We start from the raw sequence: 27,069 nt of genomic DNA, 5'->3' as shown, positions 1-27,069 counted from the left end.
AAGGGGGATATGATCTTAAAATGGAAATAGTGGATTAGCCATCATTGAGGTACATGTATAACCTAAATGAATGTTTGACGTCTGCCTTTTACACACACATTCAATGATTTAAAAAAAAGGATGGATGTTGTTTTCAATGTAGTATATTGTACAACATAATCCTTCTTGATGAGTGAAAAAAAAGACAATATATAAATCACAGTGGAACAGATACCAAAAAATTAATATACAAAGCCTTTAGATGATATAAAGCCATCTATTCATTTATGAGACAAAGATTTTGTTTGACTTAAACTTATAAAATTTTTCCACAGGCATGAACTTAAAGCATATCAATAGTTTACTACAGTACACTTGAAATTTGAAGAAGCGAACAATTCAAAAGACCCATTTCATGACCATTCTAATTCAATTAAACACTGCTTTCAGGTGCAATTTTATCGCGTTGATTTCTGGGCATATTATCAGAGGAATAATTCTTTAATTTTAAAACGCGACAGCAACATGGAAACCCCAAAACACACACAAAAAAAACATAAAACGGCGATATGAAGACCCAAAAATATATACCACCACTCCATTGAATCGTTGAACATAAATCGCATGATCATAGCCTTATTGTGTATTTACAAGAATTTTCTACAGTTTGGCTTTAACTCGAAAAGCTTTCCCAAAAATTAGCACTAACCCGTCATCATACTAGTAGTACAAAAATATACAAGGAGAGAATAGCCTAGCCACTCGTCGAGATATGCATTTTCCTAGAATGTCTACGGCTAGTCCAATGTAATAAAATAAATAAGACATCCATGTACAACATACTAAGCATGTGAGAGAAGGTACCCTAATTAATTTCTTAATTCTTATTCATTTCAAACGCGAAGAGAAAATGATATTATTTGAAAGAGCTATGACAACAACACACCATTTAGGGGCCTGTTTCATAAAGAGTAATTACAACTATGGTAATTTTGCCATGCTGTCAACTACCAAGGCTTAGCGGCCAATCACAATCAGTTTCTATGGCAGGTGCAACAATGGCAAAGTTGCCATAGTTGTGAAACAGCCCCCCTGGGAAGTTTCATAAAGCTGCTTGTAAGTTAAGAGCAACTTTAAGAACGTCTGGTGAACCTTTCTTACGCGCTAAACCATCGCCAGTGAACGTTTAGGTGTATACCATTTACCACAAGAAAGGATCACCAGTCGATCTTAAAGTCACTCTTAACTGACGAACAGCTTTGTGAAACACCCATCAGGTCTCATAAAATTGAAATTTATGAATGTTACCTGTTATAAATGTATTTCCATCCGCTCTACATCAGTACCTACAAATTACGTCTCCCATGCATACAGATTAAATCAAATCTATAGTCAAAAAGAAATACTGGTACATTGGATTAGTATCAGTATTATGTACGCTGTATTTTTAACCACGGGTTATCAAAATACAACAATATCTAGTCAGTATATGAATTTTTTTTTTTTTTGGGGGGGGTAAGGTCAGATATGTTAAAAATCCTAATCTATTCACTATTCAAAATCAGGCAATATTAATAAAGTTTGGCATTTCAAAGTGAAAAGTATTTCAGACCGCAAATGTAAATGGGTATACATGTGTTGAGACGGGAATATATCAAAGAAAGGTTAATGTTGTATACTGAAGATTAATTTCATTTTCTACTTTTCTAATTTTAGTGGCTCCAAGTTGTTTTGTAACGTACTGCCTCCATTAAAAATCTAACTTTTACAGTGTTCAGGGTGGTGGTGTATGTGTGGGGGGAGGGGGGGGAGTTTGTCCTGTATTATGACACCCTGGCAAGGTTGCCACCAGTGACTCTTTACTGGTGGAAATTTTCATCGGGCGACACTTTGTCTTAGAGGACAGAGCAACAACAAAAATAATCGGTTGTTATGCCTTAAACACCAATAGTATGATTTTCATATTTTTTTCTTTGTCATTGGGGAAATTAGAGTCTATTGGGAGGGTGTGATATTGCAATGAATACCAGTTGGAAAGGTTGAGTTGTAGAGAATCGTGACTGGTGGTGTTACAAGGACCTCCATTGCAGAATAATCAAGATGTCAGAAACTGAAATCTGGTGAAAGCCTGAAGATTGGTCTCCGATCAATTTGGACTGGCTTTACTGGCTTAAAGCCTCTAGCAGGTGAAACTTGGGTGTTTTTTTTATAATACCTTCACAGATAAACAGGCAGGTACAGATACATCAACTGGGCCCCGTTTAATAAAATACTTGCGATTGATCCAATCAATCAACGCTATGGAGAGCAAGTAATGTCAGCTTAGGAATGCATGTCGGTTGAAAATACTCTATATGAGTAATACTCATGCATTTACAATTTTCTTGACATATCTCCGTGTTCCTCATTATTTCCAAAGGGAGGCTTTTCACATTTCTTGTATGAAAAATTATGACAGTGATGAAATTCCATAGCTAAGATCAATTGGATCGATCGCATCTCTTTGTAAGACGGGGCCCTAAGAGATCTACAGGTGTTAGCTCTGTTGTATTACTCCAACCTATGACTGCTAATCTGTATGACAGTGTTTAACCTTGCTTTGATGCTAAACCATGCAACATACAATAATAGGTGATGTTAAGTTTGGTGTCGACCTTTCTGTGTTAGGGTTGGGTTGAGCATTACAAGAGCAGGGACCAAACTAGAAATGAAGCTGGTGTCGGGATTGATCTAATACGTGTTGAGTTTTCTATTTCAAAACTCACATCTGGTGTTAAACAATCTGATTGTGCTTTTAACACCAGCACCAGCGCCAAATTAGAAATCCCCAAGTATCAATTAATCTGACATCCGAAACCTGCTTTGACCTGAAAGAAAAACTTTCTTGAATCTTGCAAATATCTCAACATAGTTGAATAATTTGTTTTAAAAAGTGATGAACTTTATCTAGCCTTTATGCTGGCACTTGCAGCCCCTACTACCAGAACATAGGATAGACAGCCTTCCCGATAACCAAATACATCGATCTCGGTAACCAAACAGGAACATGAAAAGAAAACAATGATGAGTGCTGTGTATTGCCTTTCGTGGTACGTGGCGAAGACTGAATTGCCAGGTACAACCTTAAATAGGGCTATATAACAGTTCTTGGAGCAGACACAATTCATCAACCTTCAAACAGCCGATATTCTCCATGCTTCAGGCAGAGAAAATATGTAGAAAACACAATGATAGAAATAAATAATTAGCTAGACACCAACTACATTTACAAGATAGACACAATAATGCCAGGGCGTGCAGAACGATTTCCTGAAGACCCTCGGGAAAACTCTTTGGTGTATGTACAAGAAGAAAATATCTCCAGTTTGTGACAAGATACAAACATTTATGATCGTTCAGGTGAACACACGTCTCAGCGGCCTATAGTGTTCATGAAACATGCAGGGATGATGGATTGTGTCTGTTCCATTTATACTATAACAAAGTTATGTCTCGTGCAACTCTCATCTATCCTCTCTCACTCTCTCTCTATCTCTCTCTCTCTCTCACTCTCTTGATCAGGATTAAGTAGCTAGAGAACGTTTGTCTCTTCACGGTTTACTCTTCTTGCTCTCCGACATTCTTTGGAGGTGGCGGTAGTGATGGTTTGCATGTTGCATTTGGTCGTGCGGGGTCTGCGTGAGGGTGAACTGGTTTCCCGACACTTTGCTGGGGTTGTTCAGCGTCCCTCCCTGATTGGCCGACACCTTGCTGGTGTTGTTGAGGGCAGCCGCCTGATTGGCTGCCTTCTGCTTGAGCAACGTCCAGTCAAAGACGTAGTCATATTGATAGTTGAGGGTGCGGAACAGGATGCGGAACAGCTGCCTCAGGTACATGTAGTCCGGGGCTTCCTCGAACTTCATGTTCTTGCAGTATTTCAGGTACATAGCGAATTCGGCAGGGAAGCTCTGTATTACAGGATGGAAAATACAAGACAGCAGATTGATATCACATGAAACATAATGTACATGTATAAGAATTTAAGCAAGATAGACCATACATGCCAATCCTCAAATGATGGAATGGGAGAAGATATATCATACACATAAAAAAAAACTAAATTTATTTCTTCCATGTAAATACAGTTATACATGAACTAACAGGCCAAGGTTGTACAAGTATTTCCTTTCTGGTCAAATCTTATTTCATGGGTGCTAACATTTTCTTTTGAACAAATAGAACCAAATGTACATGGGATCCTACCACCCTGTCATAACTTTATCTACTACACTTGCTCCCATCTTCTTTTAAAACCCTTGTAAAGATTAAAACAAGTTTATTTTCAAGAGTACAATGTATTGAATAAATCCATAGAGCATACAACTACCATGTTGCCTCCTTTGTTCATTTTACTGCAATTGTCCCACAAGTGCATCATAAGCCAGTTCGTACTTCCTTTCAGCGCATGATCAGAGGAAGGTCATTGGTACTAAAGTGACATGGTGGTTTAAAATTTAATGAGATAAGCACCAACTTGAATGTCTTGATTATTCATATATTCGTTTGAATTGCGTTTTTCATTTACATCCACAAAAAACAACAATGCATCCACAAACGACTGGTATTGCACAGTTTGCCAAGTACATTGTGCAACATATATAATATACATTCAAAGTAGAAGTGCAACAAATACCTTCACAAAAAGTTCATAGGTGTGTTATTCTAGTCACCTGGTGGGTGTTTCATAAAGCTATTCTTAAGTTAAGATTGACTTTAAGAACGACTGGTGATCCTTTCTTACGCGTAAACCATCGCCAATGAACATTTTGGTTGTATGTCATTTACCACAAGAAAGCATCACCAGTCGTTCTTAAAGTCGCTCTTAACTTACGAACAGCTTTATGAAACACCCACCTGGTCTATTCAATTTCTTCATCCTGCTATGTAAGGCATCCTTACATAATATCTTGCTTTGAATCTGCCTATCTCAATGAAAGAAATGAAAGGTCATTTGACCAAAATTATCCATGAAGTATCTATGAACTGGTCTATTGTCACGTGTTTATTCAATGATACCTCAGTCGCTTGAAGGAACATTCCTCCACCTTTTCCAACCAAATGGCATATCAACATGTTGTCCTTTGAGCCTCAAAGGACAGTATCGATTTGTCTGCCTGGCACAAGAAGCTAGATGGGAGGAGATTTTTTATTACCTTGCAGAGTGTTTCCGGTGACGTTGACATCTTCTTCTCACTGATCTTCTCATACTTCTGCTTCTTGGTGGCAGCCTTCAGACCCTGCCACGGTAGACTTCTCCTATTGAAGTACATCATGACGTAGCCGAGTGATTCCAGATCATCTCTCCGCCTGGACAAGCAACAATCGGCAAACACAATGAGTAAGTAAAACCTTGTATCTAATCTCGTAATAATCACACTAAACATTTTTTTGTGTATGAGCCAATAATGCTGACCTTAGAACATTGGGGATGTGTTTCACAAGTAATTTAGTATGATTTTCAGTCGCACTTAAATGCCTCATTGTGTGTGTCATAAAAGGCAAGACCGTATTGGTCAGATCATGCCAAGAGGACACGCACTACTGCGTATTAATCAAGAAGATTGCACATTGCTTATCACATAAACGTCGGCATTAAATTGCGACTCTTAAGTCATTCTCATATCTTTGTGAAACACCCCCCTCCTGGACTGGTGCCATTTCATAAGGATGGTTCTAAAGTTACCCATGACTTTACCAATAATCAGAGACTCTTTTTTCTTTTTTTGAAATGAGCTACAGTACTCCAAGTTTTTCCTTTTCACGTAATGTGATTCAATTTCCTACATGAATATCGAAACCCTAATCAGACTTTCAAGAAGTCTGATTTGTCATTTATATGTTTCTGAAAAAATTACCAATTTAATCGACAAATATCTGATGTTGAGTTTAGCTGATGGGAATCAAATTTATTGAGAATATGATTTGACACCCAATAGAGGATCACCAGTTTTTCTTAAAGTAGTGTGCACCATCCAAACAGCTTCAAAAAACACCAACCAGCATCTATCCCTCCTAACATCACAGAGACCTGTCTTACAAAGAGTTACAATTTATCCAATCCATCGTAACTTAGACTGTGGATGGACAAGGAAAATGTCTCTAGTTTTTCATTTCCGTGGGGCGGCAAATACAACCACGGTTCGTGGACATGATAATATGTAAAATATTATGAGTGAATACATGCATAATGTTGCCATCGCTAAATTTTGCTCCTGACCTCAAAATTAAAATAATAATATGCAAAATCGTACCATTGATTCGACTGGAAATTCCGCCATTCACCCGTGTGTTAAAGACTTCCGTGAACGCGCGCAAGCGTGCACAATGCATGTAACCTCGTTCGCGTTTTATATATTTTTTTTCGCTGTACACGATATACGCTATATACAGAATATACGATGGCGGATAAGATGTCGTCGTCTTCGTCGTGTTTTGACAGCGAAAATGACGATTTATCACTAGCAAATATATGCTACATGCACGTCTTACCCAAGGAAAGAGGGCCAGTAAATTCCTTTCAAGTAAAGAGTGAGAACAAATTTAAGCCTTTGCTGCATTTGTTGATGTAGACTACCTGGGACTTCAGAATAAAATAGCTATTCGTGCAGCAGAGAAGTTTGCGATTGACTTGCATGCAACCCGGCCCAGTGAGGGAGCAGTACGTGGCTTAACAGTGAAGGGGGGGGGCAAGCTATCCCCCTGGCGGAGTTCACCGGGAACTTAAAGGGGAAAAAAGAAAAGGGCCAGGGAGAATGAAAGGGGAAAAAAGAAAAGGGGGAGAATGAAAGGGAAAGGGGAAAAAGAGGAACTGATGGAAAAGGAAAGAAAGAACAGATTGTCATGAAAGGTGATTTTAGTTTTTAAAAAATAAGCATGCAAAATAATCAAAATCTTGTTTACCGTGGCGTAAACCAAGGAAAAAAGGAAAGAGAGAAGGGTGAAAAATATGTTATCTTCTTTAACATTATGTCAAAATCTAAAATCTGATTTTTGTAATAAAAATGTATAATTTTTTGCTTACTCGATCGCATTGTTTTTTTTTACCCGATACACCATATCGCCCCTCAAAATGTTGCCTCATGACGCCATTGCCTGCCCCCTCCCTTTTGAGAAGCAAAATACTAAAATTTGTAATGTAAATATGCCATTAAAACAAAGGTGTGCCCCCTAGCTCTTTTGAAATTGAAGACCCCTTTTTTTCGTGTACGAGATATACTTTATTTGTGGGTGAAAACCTTTATTTTTTTTCTGCTTGTCAATTGGTTGAAAAACTTTTTTTTTGGGGGGGGGCTGGTCGAAACTTTCCTCTGAAAAATTTGCCCCCTTTTGGAAAATCATGGATCTGCCCCTGATATGACCGGATATTTTTTGCTCTTGCCCCTCCTCAGGAGGGCCTCCTGGCCACACCCGTTACGCTCCTGCCCAGGCCCCAGCCCGACCAGCGTTGCAGCAAGATCCGAATGGATCAAACTAACGTTATAGATGTAACGCGTTACATCTTGCTCAGAGCCAGGTCAAACGTCATTCGTATCACCAGCATTCCAGCAATCAAGCTATCGAAGGTGAAAAAGATACAGAGGATGATTTTAAAACGGTGATCCTTGTTATAGCGATCTTTGTCCATGCCAAATTGTTTCACTTTGTGCTTTTGGCTTTTGCATTTCATTCTCTGCAAAAGTGAAGCAGTACAGGCTTTGATGATTTTTGTATAGGTCTAGATTAGGCCCGTTTCGGGTACACGTGTACACGTGTACACGCACGGTCAAGTCAGTGCACGTGTACTAAATTCCATCACCGTGTACACGGTAGCATCTGCATAAACAAGCTCACAGCCTCACATTAAATCTTAGTTCTCAGACACTGCACATGTTTTAATTACTAATATGTCAACATATTTCAATTAATCCAGAGTGAGTTCACTTCCAAAATCGCCAATTTAATCCACATTCTTTCTGGAGACTCACGTTTTTGTACCACGAAATCGGCACGAAATGGGTCTGCTCCGGTCTCAAAAGCTCGAAAGCGTTGCTCAATCACACTCAGAGTCAATTTGAGAATCACCAATTGCGATAGCGATCATCGCTACAACTTACGTGTTATACGCTCGCACACAAGCCTACAAACAAACGCTCTTCAAATTGGCAACATAATAATGAAAATTAATCGATAACTTCAGTTACACTTATTCTGCAGCGATCTGTGCATGCATGTACGGTACAGTATACAAAATGCGCATCCACCGAGCGTCGGCGATAGCTAGGGCCCTGCACTGATTTTCTTTTGCATTCTTTATTAATTTAATGTGCTGCTAAGCCGAGTAAACTTTTAATTTGCACCAATTTTTGTGGACTGATACTTCAAACTTCTCAGGTAAGCTTTAAAACCGTGACTTAGGCTATATAGACCCCTTTTTATGACATATTGATGCGGGTCCGTGTCGACATGAAAACAGAACTCGCTCTCACAGTGTTTACAACGTGTACACGTGTACACGACCGAAAAACACGCCGTGTACACGTGCATCAAAAATGGACTTTCAAAACGGGCCTAGTCTAGATTGAATCGATACATAATGTGACTCATGTCATGACTTACTTCATCGCCACATTTACAAGCCTATGAATAGAAGACGAAGTCATGAGTCACATTATCCATTGACTCAATTACGAGAAATCTAGATGTAGTCTTGTAGACCTATACAAAAATCATCAAAGTTTGCACCGCTTCACTTTTGCAGAGAGTGAAATGCAAGAGCACAAAGTGAAAACAAATTACCTTCGATCGCTTGATTGCTCAATGCTGGTGATACGAACGATGTTTGACCTGGCTCTGGGCAAGGTGTAAACGCGGTACATCTATATTTCGGATCTTGCTGAAATGCTGGTCGGACGTCGGGCTGGTCTCCGGGGCCGGGCTGCATGCAAGTCAATCGCAAACTTCTCTGCTGCACGAATACATGTAGCTATTTTTATTCTGAAGTCCCAGGTAGTCTACATCAACGAATGCAGCAAAGGCTTAAATTTGTTCTAGCTCTTTACTTGAAAGGAATTTACTGGCCCTCTTTCCTTGGGTAAGACGTGCATGTAGCATATATTTGCTAGTGATAAATCGTCATTTTCGCTGTCAAAACACGACGAAGACGACGACATCTTATCCGCCATCGTACATTCTGTATTATAACGTATATCATGTACAACGAATAAAAAATATATAAACGCGAACGAGGTTACATGCATTGTACACGTTCGCGCGCGTTCACGGAAGTCCTTAACACACGGGGTGAATGGCGGAATTTCCAGTCGAATCATTGGTACGATTTTGCATATTATTATTTTAATTTTGAGGTCAGGAGCAAAATTTACCGATGGCAACATTGTGCATGTATTCACTTATAATATTTTACATATTATCATGTCCAAGAACCGTGGTTGTATTTGCCGCCCCACGGAAAGTCACAATTTTGGCGACCATCCCACAGTCTAACTCTATGGAAATCCATCAGTGTCATCAATTTTTCTACAGGAAATTTGCACAATTCCTTTGTAAACAAAGAGAAGCACAGTGAATTTTACGGAAACAATTAATACATGAATATACAGCATAGCTTGAAAATATTTTGAACAAGCATGCATAATACATGTTGGCATTGCTGGCCCTCCATAGTTGCAATTGGTCGGATCAATCGCAACCCTTTGTAAGTCAAGGGCCCTGATCTTATACTTTGGTGAAAGCAGGGAATGTCTAAAACTTCACGTAGGACAGAGTCATACCAGGGTGTTTGAACGGTGACCACCTGAGATTATTTGTTGTGGATGGGTGGACCCTCAAAATAAAGAAATACATAAGAAAATTCAGTGTTACCAAAGACAATATCAACCACTTTCAGGCCTTTATTGTCCATACCAATATCTATATATCAAAACTAGTTACACACGACACTATATTTCCAAATCCAAATATACCGTAGTATCACATGAAAGTTTTGATAAACAGATGTAGAATTCAAGAAATGACAGGACTGTAAATGGCTGATATTCATAGTCAATGTTTTTTCGTTATATTAGCGGTCCATCAGTCTGCAAGAATTTGCGCTGGTGACTGAAGGAATCGACGGGTAAAGCGGTTGACCCCTGCTTCGACCATAGCCGAATTTTGACACAAAGACTTTATAACGGGGGTATCGGCTACTCACGCTTGCTCTATACCCTGGTGAGCGTTGATACTGGCGTATCTGGCCGTTCCCGTTAGGTTTTTGTCGTCCTTGTAAGGTATATGCTGTCTTGATCTGCTGTCTCTGTACTTCTTTGCCAAGCCAAAGTCGATGATGAAAACCTGTTGGTAGAGGAAACGAATGAAAGCCATCAAAGCGACTGTATAAAACTTAATAAGTTTTCTTTCCATTTTGTCAAAAAAAATGAAGTATTTATATATCAAACTGTTTCAGGAAGTTTTCTAAATGAAAAGTTTAAGAATTGATCAGTGGCATGATAGGAAAAAAAATGTGAGGGTGAAATATGGCAAAACATTCTAAAAAGTGAGATGAAATTATAATAAAAAACTTCTTTCATGACATATTCTGATGTGAATTTAAATAAAACATACATGTATAACCCTCTTTTTCTCTTGGTCATGAAACTTTTTTGGGGGGTGACAAAGCACACCCCCCCCCCTCCCCTGTCTGTAAACCATAGTCAAGGGCAATACCTACAAGTCCAATTACAAGATGAAAAGAAAAGACATGCTCAGTGCTTGTAAGTATTGATTTAGTCTGTTATTGTCGAAACAACTTTTCTGGACCACAAAAACCACCAAGTAATTCTTTACCAACATTAATATAATTTAATTTGTTTAATATACATAAATGGCCCCTTCTTCTTCAATCTTGACTTGTCTGCCACCTGTCTCTAGGTGACTGTAACAAATTGGTTGGGGGATTTTAATGTACAAACCCTTTCAAACTTGTAAGACATGCACATACATGTATTTCGACATTGCAGTTTAGAGAACTACAGTAGAATTTAAATAGATGGGTTGCTAACAATAACAAAAACAATAGCTGGATTTGTATAGCACTCTTTTTTACTTTAGAATTGTTAAATTTTAATAATCCCAAGACCTTTTGATTCACAGTTTAGCCAGGAAGCATTGGTTTTGATTTCTAGGTCTGTTATCAACCCCCCCCCCCCCATGTTTGACTACACAAAAGATCTGCTGCACAAAGATTGTGCATGGTTGCCCTATGTACCTACCAACAATTCTTTAGTGTCAAAACTTTCTCAAAACCATAAAATGATATGTGCACATAAATGACGAAAGGCAGTTTAACTTGAATCATATTTAAATTTGGGCATTAAAATAGTTATTTAGCACCCCCCACCCCCCCCCCCCCATTTGACTGCCTGACCTTGCAACAAATTATTTCTATAATATTTATTCCAATATAAAGAAGGAATATATTGATATTTTTCTAAATCCTTGCTTCATATTATATCTTCTGCTCTAGGAGAAATCTGACACATTATTCAGGAAAAACATTGCTATAAGCTTAATTTCACATGAATAAAAATTTATATTTTACATGTGTGATGGAGGCAACTGGGGCAACCTCCTCTCCCTCCCCCCCCCCCCCCCACCACGTCAGGGGACCCCCTTTATAGTAAAATGGAAGATGAGTGCACCCTATTGGGGTTGTTCATGAACCGTAGAGTAGTACTCTATCTTTCAGTTTCAATGATAATTTCACCCAAATGCACATTAATAGTATGCTGGATCTTTGAGAATTTCCTTGTTTCCAGAAATTCTATTAAAGGACTTTGGTTTTTAAGATTAGATAGTGTAATCATAACACAATGTGTTGTGCATTCTTGAATTATCATGGCTTTTTTTCATAAAACTGATACAAGCCTATGTTTATTTACTCTTTTACATGTAGCAATCACACTTTTGAAATACAAATTTATAATCCTAAACACATTCATCAAAACCTCTATGCACATTTCAATACCGTTTAAACATTTCATAAAAACTATTTTGGAATGAAAATCAGCATACCTGTATGTAAAAGGACATGGATGCATTTTTTTTAAAAAAATTCTCAAAATTTGCCCGGGAAAAAAATTGTTCTCTTTATTTTATTTCTTGTATATTTGGCCTATGACAAATGAACAATATTATTTTGATTTATAATTAGAACTGTGTTTCCTGTCAGTAATGTGAATAATCAAACATTACTCATTCAGCATACAATATACTGGCGCAGAAGGTTATATATAAACAAAAGGAAATGAACAGCTGTTCTAGCAATACTCCAACGCTTTACGGACATCAATCTTAACTGAAAAGTTTGATGACATGTCATCAGATGCAATGTACAGTGTATATTGCGTACTATTCATTTGTTCATTTTGTATAACCATGGACCTACATGGTATAACAACCTGTACACTTTCAATGTCTTGGTACCGTACATGCATACAGTACATGGCTTGGTTTATAATTTCCAATAGGTCTAATGCCAATTTGTCTAATTACCAACTTGTCTACTATCATTTGGTCTATCATCAGTTCAACTACTATCTACATGCACAGTCTTATTGGTCTAATTGCTATTTCGTCCACTCACCCTTTTGTCTAATAACCAGTTTTCAGAAAAAACATTTTGCAAATTAGATTACAATTTGCAAATATATTTTGTATGAATTTGCTATCATATGTAGAATGTACATGGATGTGAGGAATTTTCCTTTTGAATAGAAATTACTTATTGCAAAGTACAGTTGGAAAGTAACATTTGATCAGGGACATAATGCTAAATATCACAAACACTTTGAAACCCACCCTCCTGAATCTCGCCACACAGGACCAAGCGCTAGAAAATGACAATTGTTGCATACGTGTAAATCCTCATGTTTTGCCATGTACACACGTCATCGAAAATATGGTTGCGACAGACATGGGAGACGGAGTGAAATAAGGAGAGAGAGAGAGAGATAGAGAATGGAAGGAAAGGTTTAATCGTGGTCATGTGATGGAACGTAAATACAAGTGTCATCGTGCCCCAAGCCAAGAGAACGGAGGAAGGGCTTGTCTAACGCTCTAGACACGACTTCCTTGCCACCGTCCCCTTCTCCCAATGCCTGAAATGCCAAACTTCTTGAATGAATGACCTGGATATGAACAGCAGCTGAGCAATTTTCTTTCTGCTTTTTTAATGCCCAATGTCCTTTCTTCTTCAGGCTCATCCTCACATGACAACAATCATCTACATGTAAGATGCCAATGATATAGCGTCATAGGGCTGTTTAAACCTCGTAACTCAAAATTGAAACATTTAAAAAGGGCAGCTCAGAAAAATGCTGTCTGTTTCCTAATTATAGCAATAGTGGCAACCTAAAAATTGTCTGAAAACAGTCTCCTAACAATAATAGAAATTTTCATAGGCAAACTTTAAGTGAAAAATCACTTTTGCAGAGCTGGCCTTTATATTTTTTCTACTTCTAAATTTGTGATATAAGGTTTATGAAAACAGAAGAGAGCCCAGCAATGATGAACATGTACATGTAGGTCTCCATCAACCCAGTTTGCTCAAATTCAAGCTTTCAATTAATTTTGTAATGTAGCCTGATGAAAACCTGCCTATGACCATGCATAAACCGAAATGTTCACAATGGTAACAGTGCAACTGATTCAACAGTGCTTTGTAAGTTTCCAGCCCTTTGAATTTTAAACAGAGTTTGCTTTTTAAAAGATTAAATTGCCATTTGGGCATTTCCCTCCATATTCACATTCGGCTTCAAGTCTAATAATCAAGAAGCCTCTAGCCCCCCCCCCTCCTGGAACTTGTAAAAGGGCAGAAAGCAAGTAAAATCTCTAAAATATGCCTTCTTTCATTTCAATTTTTAGAGTGAAAAATCCTAGAATTTCTTACCATTTTCAGTTTCAGTTTCTTTCAGACTTTATTTCCAACAAAAGAAACACATTTGTCAATGATACAAAAGAGGGGAATCTTTGAAAGAGATAGATAATAGGAAGTTACTATACCTGATTGCAATGTCTACCGATACCCATAAGGAAATTATCGGGTTTGATGTCTCGGTGGATGAAATTCTTATTGTGTACATACTCAATTCTTCCAAGCATCTACAAAAAGAAACAAAGATGACAAGAAATGTAATATCAAAAATAACATATACATATATACTTGATGTCTCAATGTGCTTCTTACAATTCTTCCACGCATTGAAGTCTAATAAAAGAAAAGAAGGCATGACAAATTTTCAAGTGTAAAAAAATTAGATAAAATTTTTCTTCATTTCATTAAAAATTGTTATTTACATTTTCTTTGTTTTTACTTATTTGTCATGTGCACTTTAATTTCTTTCAAATTGAATTCACACTCAGTCCTTCCAGACACTGGCTACAAAGGAAAACATGAAAATACATGTATGAAAACATTTTGAATAGCATATATCAAAATCTGATGTAGAAAAACATGTACATGCAAAAAGATATAGTGCTGTATGCACAGTTATAGAATTTAAAATGTCATTTTGTTGTCATAATAAACTGAGCAAAGTATATCACAGGCGGAACTGATAACATTGTACACACTCTTTTAATTTATTTTTATTTCCTTGAATATGTGGGACATCTATTATTAACACATTCACGTACATGTATCGTATGATTCAATCACAAACTTTATATTATTATTAGAAATATGTAAGCTTTGACTTTGATCGACTCTCTCATTCGGATAATAACCTTTACTGTGCATGAAACTATATTGTAAAATAATAACGATGTCATAACTTCCTTATTTTATAAATCAGATTTTGATTAATTTTTCATTGTTACATAGTATGCTTCTTTGATATTTCTAAAAATTCTTCAAACAATTCTGTATTGTAAGATCTTGAGATTTATTAAAGAATTAACACTTTAACTTCCAATTGTTACATATTGCAAGCCATGTTCAAATTTACATGTACATGTACCAGATGAAAACTTATGTAATACAAAAATGTACAACCAAGTTTTAAATGGTCTACAGATTGAAAATGCCAAGATTTGGAGGAAAACTACATGTACATGTATGTATACCAAAATAAATATATTTCAGCTCTAATACATACATTACAAAATCTGTTTATTAATACAATTTTCAAATCTTTTAAATGCACATGTTCATGAACTGTGATCAGAGAGTATATGTACAAGTAAACTAAAAGCTTTGATTAGTCAATCAATTTGCTGATGGATAAAGCATTAGTTTTGAAATAATAAAAAAACGACGGTACACTGCATATCAATCTGACCACAGCCCTTCCTATCGAGAGGAAATCATGGATACGAAGCTTCAATCTAATATTCCCTTCGCAAGCTAATATATTGGAGCACAAGCTTTATGCATCAACATCCAATTTAGATGGTAGAGCCTGCCATAGCATTGTTATTATGTACACAAGTTTAATAACCAGAAATAAAAGGGCCAGTGTTGACTAGGAATATGAAAAAACAGAGCTCCTCTAAACATTGCATACAAAAGGGATATCTGTGTTGGTCTCCTGCAGTGTATTGCTGTTTTGCCTTTCATGAATTCACTAATATGCTTTTTACACTGCATTTCCTTAACCCCATACTATCCTTAACCCCGGACTATCCTTGACCCCATACTATCTTTTTTTCGATTCACACTGTCTTTCTTATTAAACCCCATTCTATTTGCTGAGACATGGTTAACACCTTATCTATCCCACAGCTCATGAATATTGATGATATTAGCAAACAGAGCGTGATTAATGTGCAATTTTGACTTCTGTGATTGGCTAATGCTTAGCCCCACTTTTCCTTAGCCTTGTTTCGGCTAACCCTGCTTTTTTGCAGGGCCAGATAGTACCGTTCTATTTACCGTGCTAGCACACTTTGCTAAAACTAGTGTGAAAACGAAGTGGGCTAAGCTTAAAGGTCAAGTCCACCTCAGAAAAATGTTGATGTGAATCAATAAAGAAAAATCACACAGGCACAATGCTGAAAATTTCATCAAAATCGGATGTAAAATAAGAAAGTTATGACATTTCAAAGTTTCGCTTATTTTTAACAAAATAGTTATATGAACGAGCCAGTTACAGCGAATGAGAGAGTCGATGATGTCACTCACTCACTATTTCTTTTGTTTTTTGTTTGAATTATACAATATTTCAATTTTTACGAATTTAATGACAAGGACCTCCTTGCCTGAAGCACAATTGTTAAAATAATGGAATTCCACATGTTCAGGGAGGAATGAAAGTTCTTCATTTCACATGAGAATGATGCGAAAATCAAAATATTTCATATTTCATATAATAAAATACAAAAGAAATAGTGAGTGAGTGATGTCATCAGTTCCCTCATTTGCATACCGACCGAGATGTGCATATGTATGTAACTGTTTTGTGAAATGAAGCCAAACTTTCAAATGTCATAACTTTCTTATTTTACATCCAATTTTGATTAAATTTTCAGTGTTATGCTTGTTGAATTTTTCTCTTTCTATTCAAATCAAGTTTTTGTTGGGGTGGACTTGTCCTTTAACCCCGGGAAATTGGTGGGGCTAAGACCCCCCTTAGCCCCACCAATTTCCTGGGGTTAAGGGAAAAAAGTGCAGTGTGAAAAGCATATTAGTCCAGGAGCCCGTGAACACAAAGCTCAGCAATGATCGTGGAACAAATTCCCATGACTGATTGCATTGGCTTCAATGTACAATCAATCGTAAAATTCAAGCGTACGATCAAACATTATGCTTTGTGTTACGGAGCGAGCCCTGATCAGAATAATATGACTTGGTAGTTGGTGCAACAAATTACGTTCACGAAATCAGGAGCGGTATACATGCATTTACAGGTTTGTTTTTGTTTGCAGTGCAAGGAAAAAGGTGGCATACATTCTACATACATCATGGTACATGTACATCCATAAAATGCGGTCTTTGCATAAGCCTACTATTAAAGTTAAAATTCTATAATATGCCACGGGGAAGGGGGGGGGGCTACTTCCATTGACGAGTGGATACCATGCATGACCATGGGGTTTCGAAAAGCACCCTAAACAAGTATTTTCCATGTTCTGAGAATGCACCCCTGAACAAGTATTGGTGTGTGAAACCCAACCCTTATCAAGTATTGGAAACAGAACAGGACCCTTGAAAAGTACATGTATTCTCTGAATTGACCCCCTAAACAAGTACAACAATGTCTTTAATACAGTCATGGATGTGATCACGGAAGTTGGCGTTACATGTACCTTTACTTTCACTGGGTTCACCGGTTTAGTACCACCCCATAGACCTCGCTCAAATCGGACCCTAAACACGTAGTACAGTAGTTAAGTCCTAATACACAGTTGTACCCCCACAAATTGGACCGTAAACATGCAGTTTTCCTAGCGAAATTTATACAATTTTTTCATTATTTTAGTGTTTTTGACACTTTTATTATACGTTATAAACGTAATGTGCCCTAAATGTACAGGTATCTTAAAAAAGAGGTCCTTTTTATGTTTTGGGGGTCATGCATGGTATCCACAGGTCTGCAGGCACAGACCCTCATTGGAACTTTGATCAACAAGTGTGCCTCCACGCGAAGACTAGCACATAAAGCCTGCCCTTCAGTACACAAGGCATGAGTAGGCTGCACATTCAGACCCTTGTTTCGAGTGAAGGGTTTGCCCAGCAGACTAGGTATCCACTTGTCAAGTGAAGTGCACTTCATGAATCCCTTGATTGGTCTCACCACATTTCTCATGTTTGTTCTAAAAGCTGAAGGAGGGTTGGTATCATATTATGACATACTTTTATAGAAACACACTGCCAAAGCATCTTTTATCTACTTGTAACTATTTATATATCAATTATTGTGCTTCCCTCTTTCTCTCTCCCTGTCTCTCCTTTTCTTTTGCTATCCCACTATCGCTGTCTTCTTTGTTAACTTTTCAATGTTCTGCAGTGGGTGTGGTGCTGGTATGCTGGGGTGATTGTGTGTGTGTATGAGGCATGTTTACTTTTTATCTGCTTTAATAATACACTATATAAAAGATCTGCTTTGTTTTGTCAATTTTTAAACAGGGCCCCAGCCTCGCAAGCTACGTGTATGCTTTCCTTGGGGTCCTTCCGATATAAATTTTGTATGTATTTATTTTTATTGAATTTTTAATGGAAAATAAATGAAGTGAACTGAACTGAAAACCTCTCTTTCGTGGCCACCAAAATTGTCTCCCATTTTACCCGATTGACCATATCATTTTATGTGTACATGTATGAATAATTGAATATCATTTCTAATATCAATAAAATCAAAGGCTATTGTTTTAGGTGGTCTGCAATGACTGAATTCAATTTGGTTGATGTTTATACTACATGTACTTTTATATACACATATGAGCATTATTTCATTATATAATATGGGTTGTATGAGAGAAAGCTTCTGATTGGTCAATTGCCCTCTTTTTGCAATTACGTAATCCAGTATATGGCCACGTTCTTGGCATATAATATACCAGCAATTTCTGCACAGTAGCTTCTGTACAAAACCTCATAAGGTGATGTATCGATCGATACCTTGAAGAAAACGATTCTGCAATATTTTTTCAATGCAATAAATAAATAAATAAATATTGGCTATTTGTGTTTTACTGTACAACACCTCAGAATTTAGCGAAAATATGAAAAAAAGTTTTAAGCGCGCATGATACATGTATCTAGGGCAGCTGCAGTGGGCACACATGTATTACACCTTCATTTTTTACTGATGAATTGAACTGAATTGCGACATCACCTCCTAAAAAAAACCAGTGCAATAGTACATTTTGTAGTTCAGATTTACTGATACAATTTCAAGTCAGAAGTGTTCCTATCTTATATAGTAGGCCTACTGTACAACATCATGTTGAACAGTAGGCCTACTATAACATCATTCATATACATACTTTATGTACACTGTACATAAATTTTGAATTTCTCTTGTGAGTTTATATTTCAACTCAGCAACGCATGCAAGAAATTTGAAATCCATGGACACTCATGGTATATTGAACTCCGTAGCATGCACTATATGTACATGTATAATAAAGAAAAACATCTATACTTAGACTCATTGGGCCCTACACAGGAGTTGAATTATTCCATATATGTTTGCAAGTTCTGTACAGATACTGTACATGTAGCAAAACAAGTACAGTATTGTACAATAAAAACTCAAATTACAGAGCAATTTGCAAATTTACACACACAACATAAAACTTTCTATTTGACATTCAGCTGTCAAAATATTCCTGACCACGATTCAATACCTGCCCTTTTAACAATACAAAGAATATGGAACTACATGTACATATAGTTTAAGAAAATATATTGTCACAGGGGCAGAGAGCATACATGTACATGTATATTGTTGACTCTCTCCCTAGCCCTCTCTCACCAATCTGTAATCACTGCCAGTCACACAGATAATACACTGTACATACTGTACATGTACACACTCACCCAGATTGACTCCACACTCAATGTAGACGTTCATGTTCTATATTGGATGTGTGTTGACTGATATCTTAAAATAGATGTTTGGGTTATTATGGGAGATGAATACCTACTGTCTCACATGTACAGCTACAGTATGGTGTACTATTGCAACAAATATATATGCCTTTCACTTTTATACATGATTGATAGGGCAGGTATCTTAAAGGGCAAGTCCATGCGTATTTGAAAAAAAGAGAGAAAAAATCAAACGAGCATACCGTGTAATGCAATTTTATCAAAATACGATGTCGAATATGAAAGCAACCTGTCAGGCCTAAACCATATCAAATCTGTACATATGTACATGTACCCTTTTAATATCAAGGAATTTTCAATAATCAACTTTCAGCAACATTATAAATTTCACGCTCACTTCCAATAGTTGGCTGCGCAACAGTAGCATACAGAGATGCCAAGTTCAAAGACCAGCTAGGCAAGAGATTTTCTATGAATCTGAGTGAGATCACAGACATTGTGTACAATGTATATGGAGATAGGCTGTGATAGTTGCGTGAGACAGAGATTTGAGAGGATGAACAAGAGTCCAAAATGCTGGAATCTCACGCATAATGCGTGAGACTTGGTAGCTCTGAGCATATAAAGCCAAAAAGCTTGAGTCAGATATGGCATCAGTAGAGGTGAAATTCCTAAGTGTGCTTTAATATGAAGCGAGAGAGAATAACTTTTTTTTTAATAAAAAATCTTTTAAAAAATTGCAACAGATTTCAACATAATATGCAGTAAATAATAAATTTCACACTTTTTCCATTTTGCTGCCTATTCTCCCTTTTTTTTATTACATGTACTGTACATGTAGATGTTAAAATTTTGTGTGTTCTATGCCCCCTACCCCCCCCCCCCCAACTATATGCCAGTGGTGCCTAGACCTTTGTGCTTGAGGTAGGGGTCTAAGTTGTACTGTACAGCCTATAGGCCCTGACTGGACCATCTCAAACAAGTTGTATTGTGCTGGTCTTGTCTCAAGACACCCCTGTATTAATTTCAAGTTTCAATCAGGGTCTGTGCCTGCAGACTACACACATGTACAGTAAATGCACATTCTATACTGTTACGTAAATGATCATGAAAGATTGCCGTAATATTAGATTGCCCAAGGATTCCCTTGACATGTTAACAGCAACAAGTATGTGTACATGTATGCATTGAAAAATCAAATGGACTCTATACAATACATTAGAGCCTATATCAGACTACATTGTACATGTATAGGGCCCGGGGGGGGGGGGCACTCAGTATATGCATAGTGGGTATGTGCCGCGGAGGGGACCCCCATTTTCACACTCAAATTTCCGTTCCAAGGCATAGCATTTTTGCCTTGTTGAGAAAAAGAAAGCCGCTCCAAGGCATAGCATTTTCTTCCTATCGAGAAAAAAAAGAGAGAAATCTGCTCCAAAGCTTCGCATATTTTTCGTTACGCCGCTCCGATCGCATTGAATGAGCCGCAATTTTGGTGAAAAGCGGCCGCAGAGCTCCCCCGGCGAAGGCCGCGCTAGCTGCATCATGCACACATGACCGTTCCATAGGGATGCATACGCACTCACACGCTGGCGATCCGTTCCAAGGACCCCCGTTTTCACAAACATTTGTCGTTCTGAAGCCCGTTCCAAGGACCCTCCTTTTTACAATAAGCCCGCTCCAAGGCCCCCGTTTTTTGTCTCGCCCGCGGCACACCCCCACCACTTTTTTGGTCGAGTGCCCCCCCCCCCAGTATAGGGGAAGGCGGGGTAAGTTGTGACACTTTTTGCATTTTGCATGTTAGAATTGATATGACTAGTACTATTGTAGAAATAATTATCTTGCCTTTAGATTTGATTCTTGGGAAATGTTTTTCACCTACATAAATGTATACATTGTAACTTTCTACATGTACCCCCACACTGAAAGTCATCGTGACCTTTGAAAAAACCAATGTCAAATGGCTCAACTTGCCCCATATAGTTGTGCCATCGTCTGGGGTAAGTTGAGCCACAAAAACTATGTACAAAATGTATTGGGGGAGAACCAGCATGTCAATTTTTTGTTTAAAGTCTTTACACTTGCTAATTTTCTATAAATACTAACATCCTTTAAAAGGAAAAGAGCAGTCATGTAAATTTGCTCCTTTCAGCCTGCATTTCAATTGATTTTTATGGTTTGTTTTTTAAGATACATTACCATAAGAATTACCATGGATCAACTTGCCCCATGCTGTTTGGCTCAACTTACCCCAGTCCGAACTTAGTGCGATAATTTTGTATCCACACATGTATTATGCACCCATCATATAAAAGACTATGACAAGAATGAAGATCCATACCTGGACTAACAATGTTGTTATCATGTCTAAATTAAACACGTGTGTGTGTATAAAAGCACTTACATGTATCTATTTCACATACTTTTTTACTTTTTTTGGCTGAAATTCATACTTTTCCCTCTAAAAAAATACTTTTTGATTCAAAGTGGAAAACAATGTGAAGGACCCGTAACAATAAAACATTCCTGTTCTTGTTTAGGAATTCATTTTAGCGATTTTTAGGGAATATTTGCCAAGAGTATTGTTTTGTTTCCAATACTTGTTACGGGTAGGATTTAGGGGTGCATTTTCAGAATATGGAAATTACGTGTTTAGGGTGCTTTTCGAGACCCATGGTCGCGCATGGTATCCACTCGTGAATGGAAGTGCCCCCCCCCCCCCGTGCCTTGGTCTACAACTTGTCGATAAAATGTAAAGAAAACTAGAATTTAATTCGTCATGCGGACGAATTAGGTGGTCTGTCATGATTTTTCATTCAGAGTCGGCTAATGTATAAAATGAATAATTTAGATATGATTGATAATCTTGATTCTAGACATCCTAAGAATAAATTTTGACCATTGCTCAATGTGATTATTAATGTTTCCCATAGACTTTACACGTAAGCAATTTTGAGAATTACAATTCCAATATTGCAAGTGAAAAACGGGCATGATCCCGGCATCTGATCAAAAAGTGGAGGGCACATTACCGAAAGCCCAGAATCTAAGCTATAACATATTAAAAGCTCCGGCAAAACTGACCAGAAGAAATGGAGATATGGCTCACGAAATAGAGGAATGTCGAATCTAGTTTTGAGAAAAAGTCATGTCCCATAGAGATTACACACAAAATACATGTGATATGAAAAAAACAATTATAATCTGTTTTATCTTGCTAAATTTTAACTTTCATACCTTTTAATTATCATAAAGGATCATGTAAGAGGTGGCAAAAAGAAAAAAAAATGAAAAAAAAATCATCTTTTCTACCCCAGGAATCGAACCTCCGCCCTCGAGAAAGCAAGTCAAATGCGTTATCCATTGAGCCACGATATTCCCCATAGAGATTACACGTAAGCAATTTTGAAAATTACAATTCTAATTTTGCAAGTGAAATACGGGCATGATCCCGGCATCTGATCAAAAAATGGAGGGCACACTTCCGATAGCCCAGAATCTCAGCTACAACATGTTAAAAGCTCAAGGAAAGCTAACAAGAAAAAATGGAGATATGGCTCACGAAATAGAGGAATGTCGAATCTAGTTTTGGGAAAAAGTCATGTCCCATAGAGATTACACGCAAAATGAGGAAAAATGACATGCCTCTTTTCATCGCTGTTTTACGCAATGATGCGTTTCTCAAAACGAATATTCATCTTAACTAAGGAGAAAGAGTACATTATAAACTACAACATATTGAAATCTGGGCGAAAAATGATCTATATTCGAGAAGTTACAGCCAAATTTGCATAAATTTGATGACGTCATTTTTGAAAAAAATGAAATTTTTAGTTTGGGCGCCTATTTGATGACGTCACGATATAATTTAGGGACAATGGTGACATGAAATCAAATTTACAATTAATACTCTATCGATATATGAAAAAAAAATTGGGGGTCAACGGACTTTTTAAAGAGCTACAGTGAATTTACAATAGGCATGTTTTTGCCCATATATGGCCTATAGTGAGAGCTCGCGCGCACACGTGCTGCAAAGTTTAACGGGTGTTAATTTCGTTATTAATGGTTGTAGAAGGTTGATCAAGGTATCAAATTGCTCAGAATTTTATTAGCAATGCAATGATATTAAAGAAACGGTTTTTCTGCGTTGCGTTAAGGTGTAACGCGCGGAAACGCGCGCGCATATGTGCGCGCGCGCAAATTTTTGAAATGCTTAAAATGACCTGAAACGTACCCAAAAAAATTTATAGGTCATTTGGACGATTTTTTTACCTTTGACGCGCGCGTCATGACCTCTACATGACCTTTGATGACATTGACATTTGACCCTTGACATGAAGTTAATGTCATGTAAATATTGTTAATTTTTGACAATTGATAATGAAGATATGATCAAATGAAGAATTTTACAAAATGGCGCGTAGATGACGACATCATGACCATATGACCTTGAAAAGCTTATTTTGCCGTCTCTATGATAGATTCTATATATGACGAAAAAATCAGCAAAATTGATTCAGCCAATTTCGAGAAAAGTTGGCGACAAAAAATAGGTACAATGAATAAAGAAATAAAGAAAATTCTGACGAAATCAATAGGTGATCTGTCGTAGACAGACCACCTAATTACAGATTTTGCAAAATACTACATAAGGAACATTTTAAATTGTAGACCAGTTCAGCCACATACATGTTCAAGTACTGTAATGTATAACAGCTGCTCTTCCTTTCTGTACACAGCCATTGTAAAGTTTACACAGTAAGCCATACTGCCAGACAGATAAGATTGATTGTAAACAAACAGGTCGAATATCAAACCCTTTCAAAACTGAATGCGAGCCCTTTGCATGACAGAGCACATAAGTGCAGTTCATTTATCAATTTTCTCCTCCATCAGTTTGGACATACAGTGTAAATTCTCCTCATCTATAGGCAAGTACATAAAGAATATAATACATGTATATCAATATTTTTCTTGTATCCAATGAATGTAGAAATGTGGTAAAAGGATGAAAATTTTACCATACATGTACCTACAAAGAAAATATTGAGATAAATGAACTGATTTTTTAAAAACCAACAAATCAGTATTTGTTCCAACTCAAACAACTCAAATCAGTATTTGTTCAACTCAAGCAAAATTAATGTGGAAAATTTGAATGGAAAATAACTTGATTACTTTTAAGCACTTTGGAATCTAGACACTGTACTTTGGAATAGCATGCAAAAATAGACATACATGTATCCCAAGTAGGCCCGTTTTGAAAGTCCATTTTTGATGCACGTGTACACGGCGTGTTTTTCGGTCGTGTACACGTGTACACGTTGTAAACACTGTGAGAGCGAGTTCTGTTTTCATGTCGACACGGACCCGCATCAATATGTCATAAAAAGGGGTCTATATAACCTAAGTCACGGTTTTAAAGCTTACCTGAGAAGTTTGAAGTATCAATCCACAAAAATTGGTGCAAATTAAAAGTTTACTCGGCTTAGCAGCGCATTGAATTAATAAAGAATGCAAAAGAAAATCAGTGCAGGGCCCTAGCTATCGCCGACGCTCGGTGGATGCGCATTTTGTATACTGTACCGTACATGCATGCACAGATCGCTGCAGAATAAATGTAACTGAAGTTATCGATTAATTTTCATTATTATGTTGCCAATTTGAAGAGCGTTTGTTTGTAGGCTTGTGTGCGAGCGTATAACACGTAAGTTGTAGCGATGATCGCTATCGCAATTGGTGATTCTCAAATTGACTCTGAGTGTGATTGAGCAACGCTTTCGAGCTTTTGAGACCGGAGCAGACCCATTTCGTGCCGATTTCGTGGTACAAAAACGTGAGTCTCCAGAAAGAATGTGGATTAAATTGGTGATTTTGGAAGTGAACTCACTCTGGATTAATTGAAATATGTTGACATATTAGTAATTAAAACACGTGCAGTGTCTGAGAACTAAGATTTAATGTGAGGCTGTGAGCTTGTTTATGCAGATGCTACCGTGTACACGGTGATGGAATTTAGTACACGTGCACCGACTTGACCGTGCGTGTACACGTGTACACGTGTACCCGAAACGGGCCTAATCCCAAGTCAAATTCTGAGTTTGTCTTGGACACTTGAGAATAAGCTGGATAATTTACCAAATATAGTGTATAGCAAAAAAATCCTAATTTGGCCAAGGATTATAAATTTCAGATATATAAAAAAGAAACTCTTGGGCCTATTTCAGACTTAAAGGTAAACGTTATTGGTTAGCAACTAGGTAACGATATCAAAATGAGTTCGTACAGAATCCAATGAAATGACCACCAAAGTGTCTGTTTGTAAAATAAAATGCATGTGCCAAAGGATTCTGGAAGAAATTGTGTAATTGCTGAGAAATCAGCAAATAAGCACAGGATTCGGGTAGAGCATCGGGCCCGACGCTCTAAGCAATTATTATACATTGTCCCACGTGCGCTTATCTATGTTGGGGATCTTCGGTGTGAACATTTTTCAGCGTAGATTTCAAGATTTCACAAAGTTCAGTTAATGTAACTGTACCAGATCTAGATCCTCGATGATATTCTGACATTTAAGCCTTGTTTTACAGACTTTCTCATGAAATCAGCGTTTACTGCAACTACTGGAATTTCTCTTTAAAGCGCCATAACTCGGTCTTGGTGCTTTCTCTATCCTCGGAAGCCAAGCTGGACAATAATCATCTGTGAACAGACATGCTTTCTACATTCAAATTCCATGCATCTGTAATTAGTTTCATTAGCATTTACTGTCTAGCTTGGCTTTCCATAGAGATTATGTCAGCTGGATTTACTTTCATGAACGGGCCCCAGTTCGTTGTATATTTGTTACAATATACATGTACAGATGTTAATATGTAAACTCTCATGACAAACAAACATACTGTATCATGCCTGAGCAGCCTGACAAAAATGGCACGAGAAGTTGGAATAGTCATTTACCTGATCTGCAAGCATCAAAACAGTTTTCATTGAGAACTGGCGATCACAAAAGTTGAATAAGTCTTCCAAGCTAGGTCCTAGTAGCTCCATCACTAATACATTGTAGTCTTTTTCTGACCCATACCACCTGCACAAAAAATTTCAAAAAATAATTAAACGGGCTTTAACGTACATTAAATTTTGAGAACCTACATGTACATGTACATGAACAGTAAATATTTGCTTGCACAAGGACTGCATGTATTTACAGTATTTTTGGTAAATCTAAAAATTTCAAAGTTTGGATCCATGTTATACATCACGTGCATGTATTGTTCACGTAGGTAACATTGACAACTTCAGTATTTACATGTAGATTATAAAAAAGTTGAGATCCCAACAATCTTTTTTTCAAATATCCCTACATGTATAAACATTTCACCTTGATTTCACCAAAATTTTAACAGCTACAAAATTATTTAAGGGTGAATTATTTAATACAGACATACATGAAGATACTTGTCCACTAACAAATATGCTTAAGTGTCATTGTATATCAACTTTAGTGGTCAGTTTGA

General features: G+C 37.3%; 1 protein-coding gene across 1 annotated transcript in view; it reads right to left on the bottom strand.

The window, feature by feature from the left end:
- Nucleotides 1-1,489: 1,489 nt before the first annotated feature.
- Nucleotides 1,490-27,069, bottom strand: part of LOC121424749 (casein kinase I-like) — a 38,784-nt gene continuing 13,204 nt past the window's right edge. Inside the window, exons 3-7 of the mRNA XM_041620514.1 lie at nt 26,513-26,639; nt 14,059-14,157; nt 10,211-10,350; nt 5,172-5,325; nt 1,490-3,926 (exon numbers count right to left, since the gene is read on the bottom strand). Coding sequence (XP_041476448.1) covers nt 3,570-3,926; nt 5,172-5,325; nt 10,211-10,350; nt 14,059-14,157; nt 26,513-26,639 — 877 coding nt within the window. The 3' untranslated portion in view covers nt 1,490-3,569. The remainder of the gene's footprint in view (nt 3,927-5,171; nt 5,326-10,210; nt 10,351-14,058; nt 14,158-26,512; nt 26,640-27,069) is intronic.

Source organism: Lytechinus variegatus, chromosome 12, assembly GCF_018143015.1.
Source record: "Lytechinus variegatus isolate NC3 chromosome 12, Lvar_3.0, whole genome shotgun sequence".
In the NCBI taxonomy this organism is placed as follows: Eukaryota; Metazoa; Echinodermata; class Echinoidea; order Temnopleuroida; family Toxopneustidae; genus Lytechinus; species Lytechinus variegatus.
The sequence above is the reverse complement of the archived record's forward strand: the minus strand, read 5'-3'. Positions and strand labels throughout refer to the sequence as shown.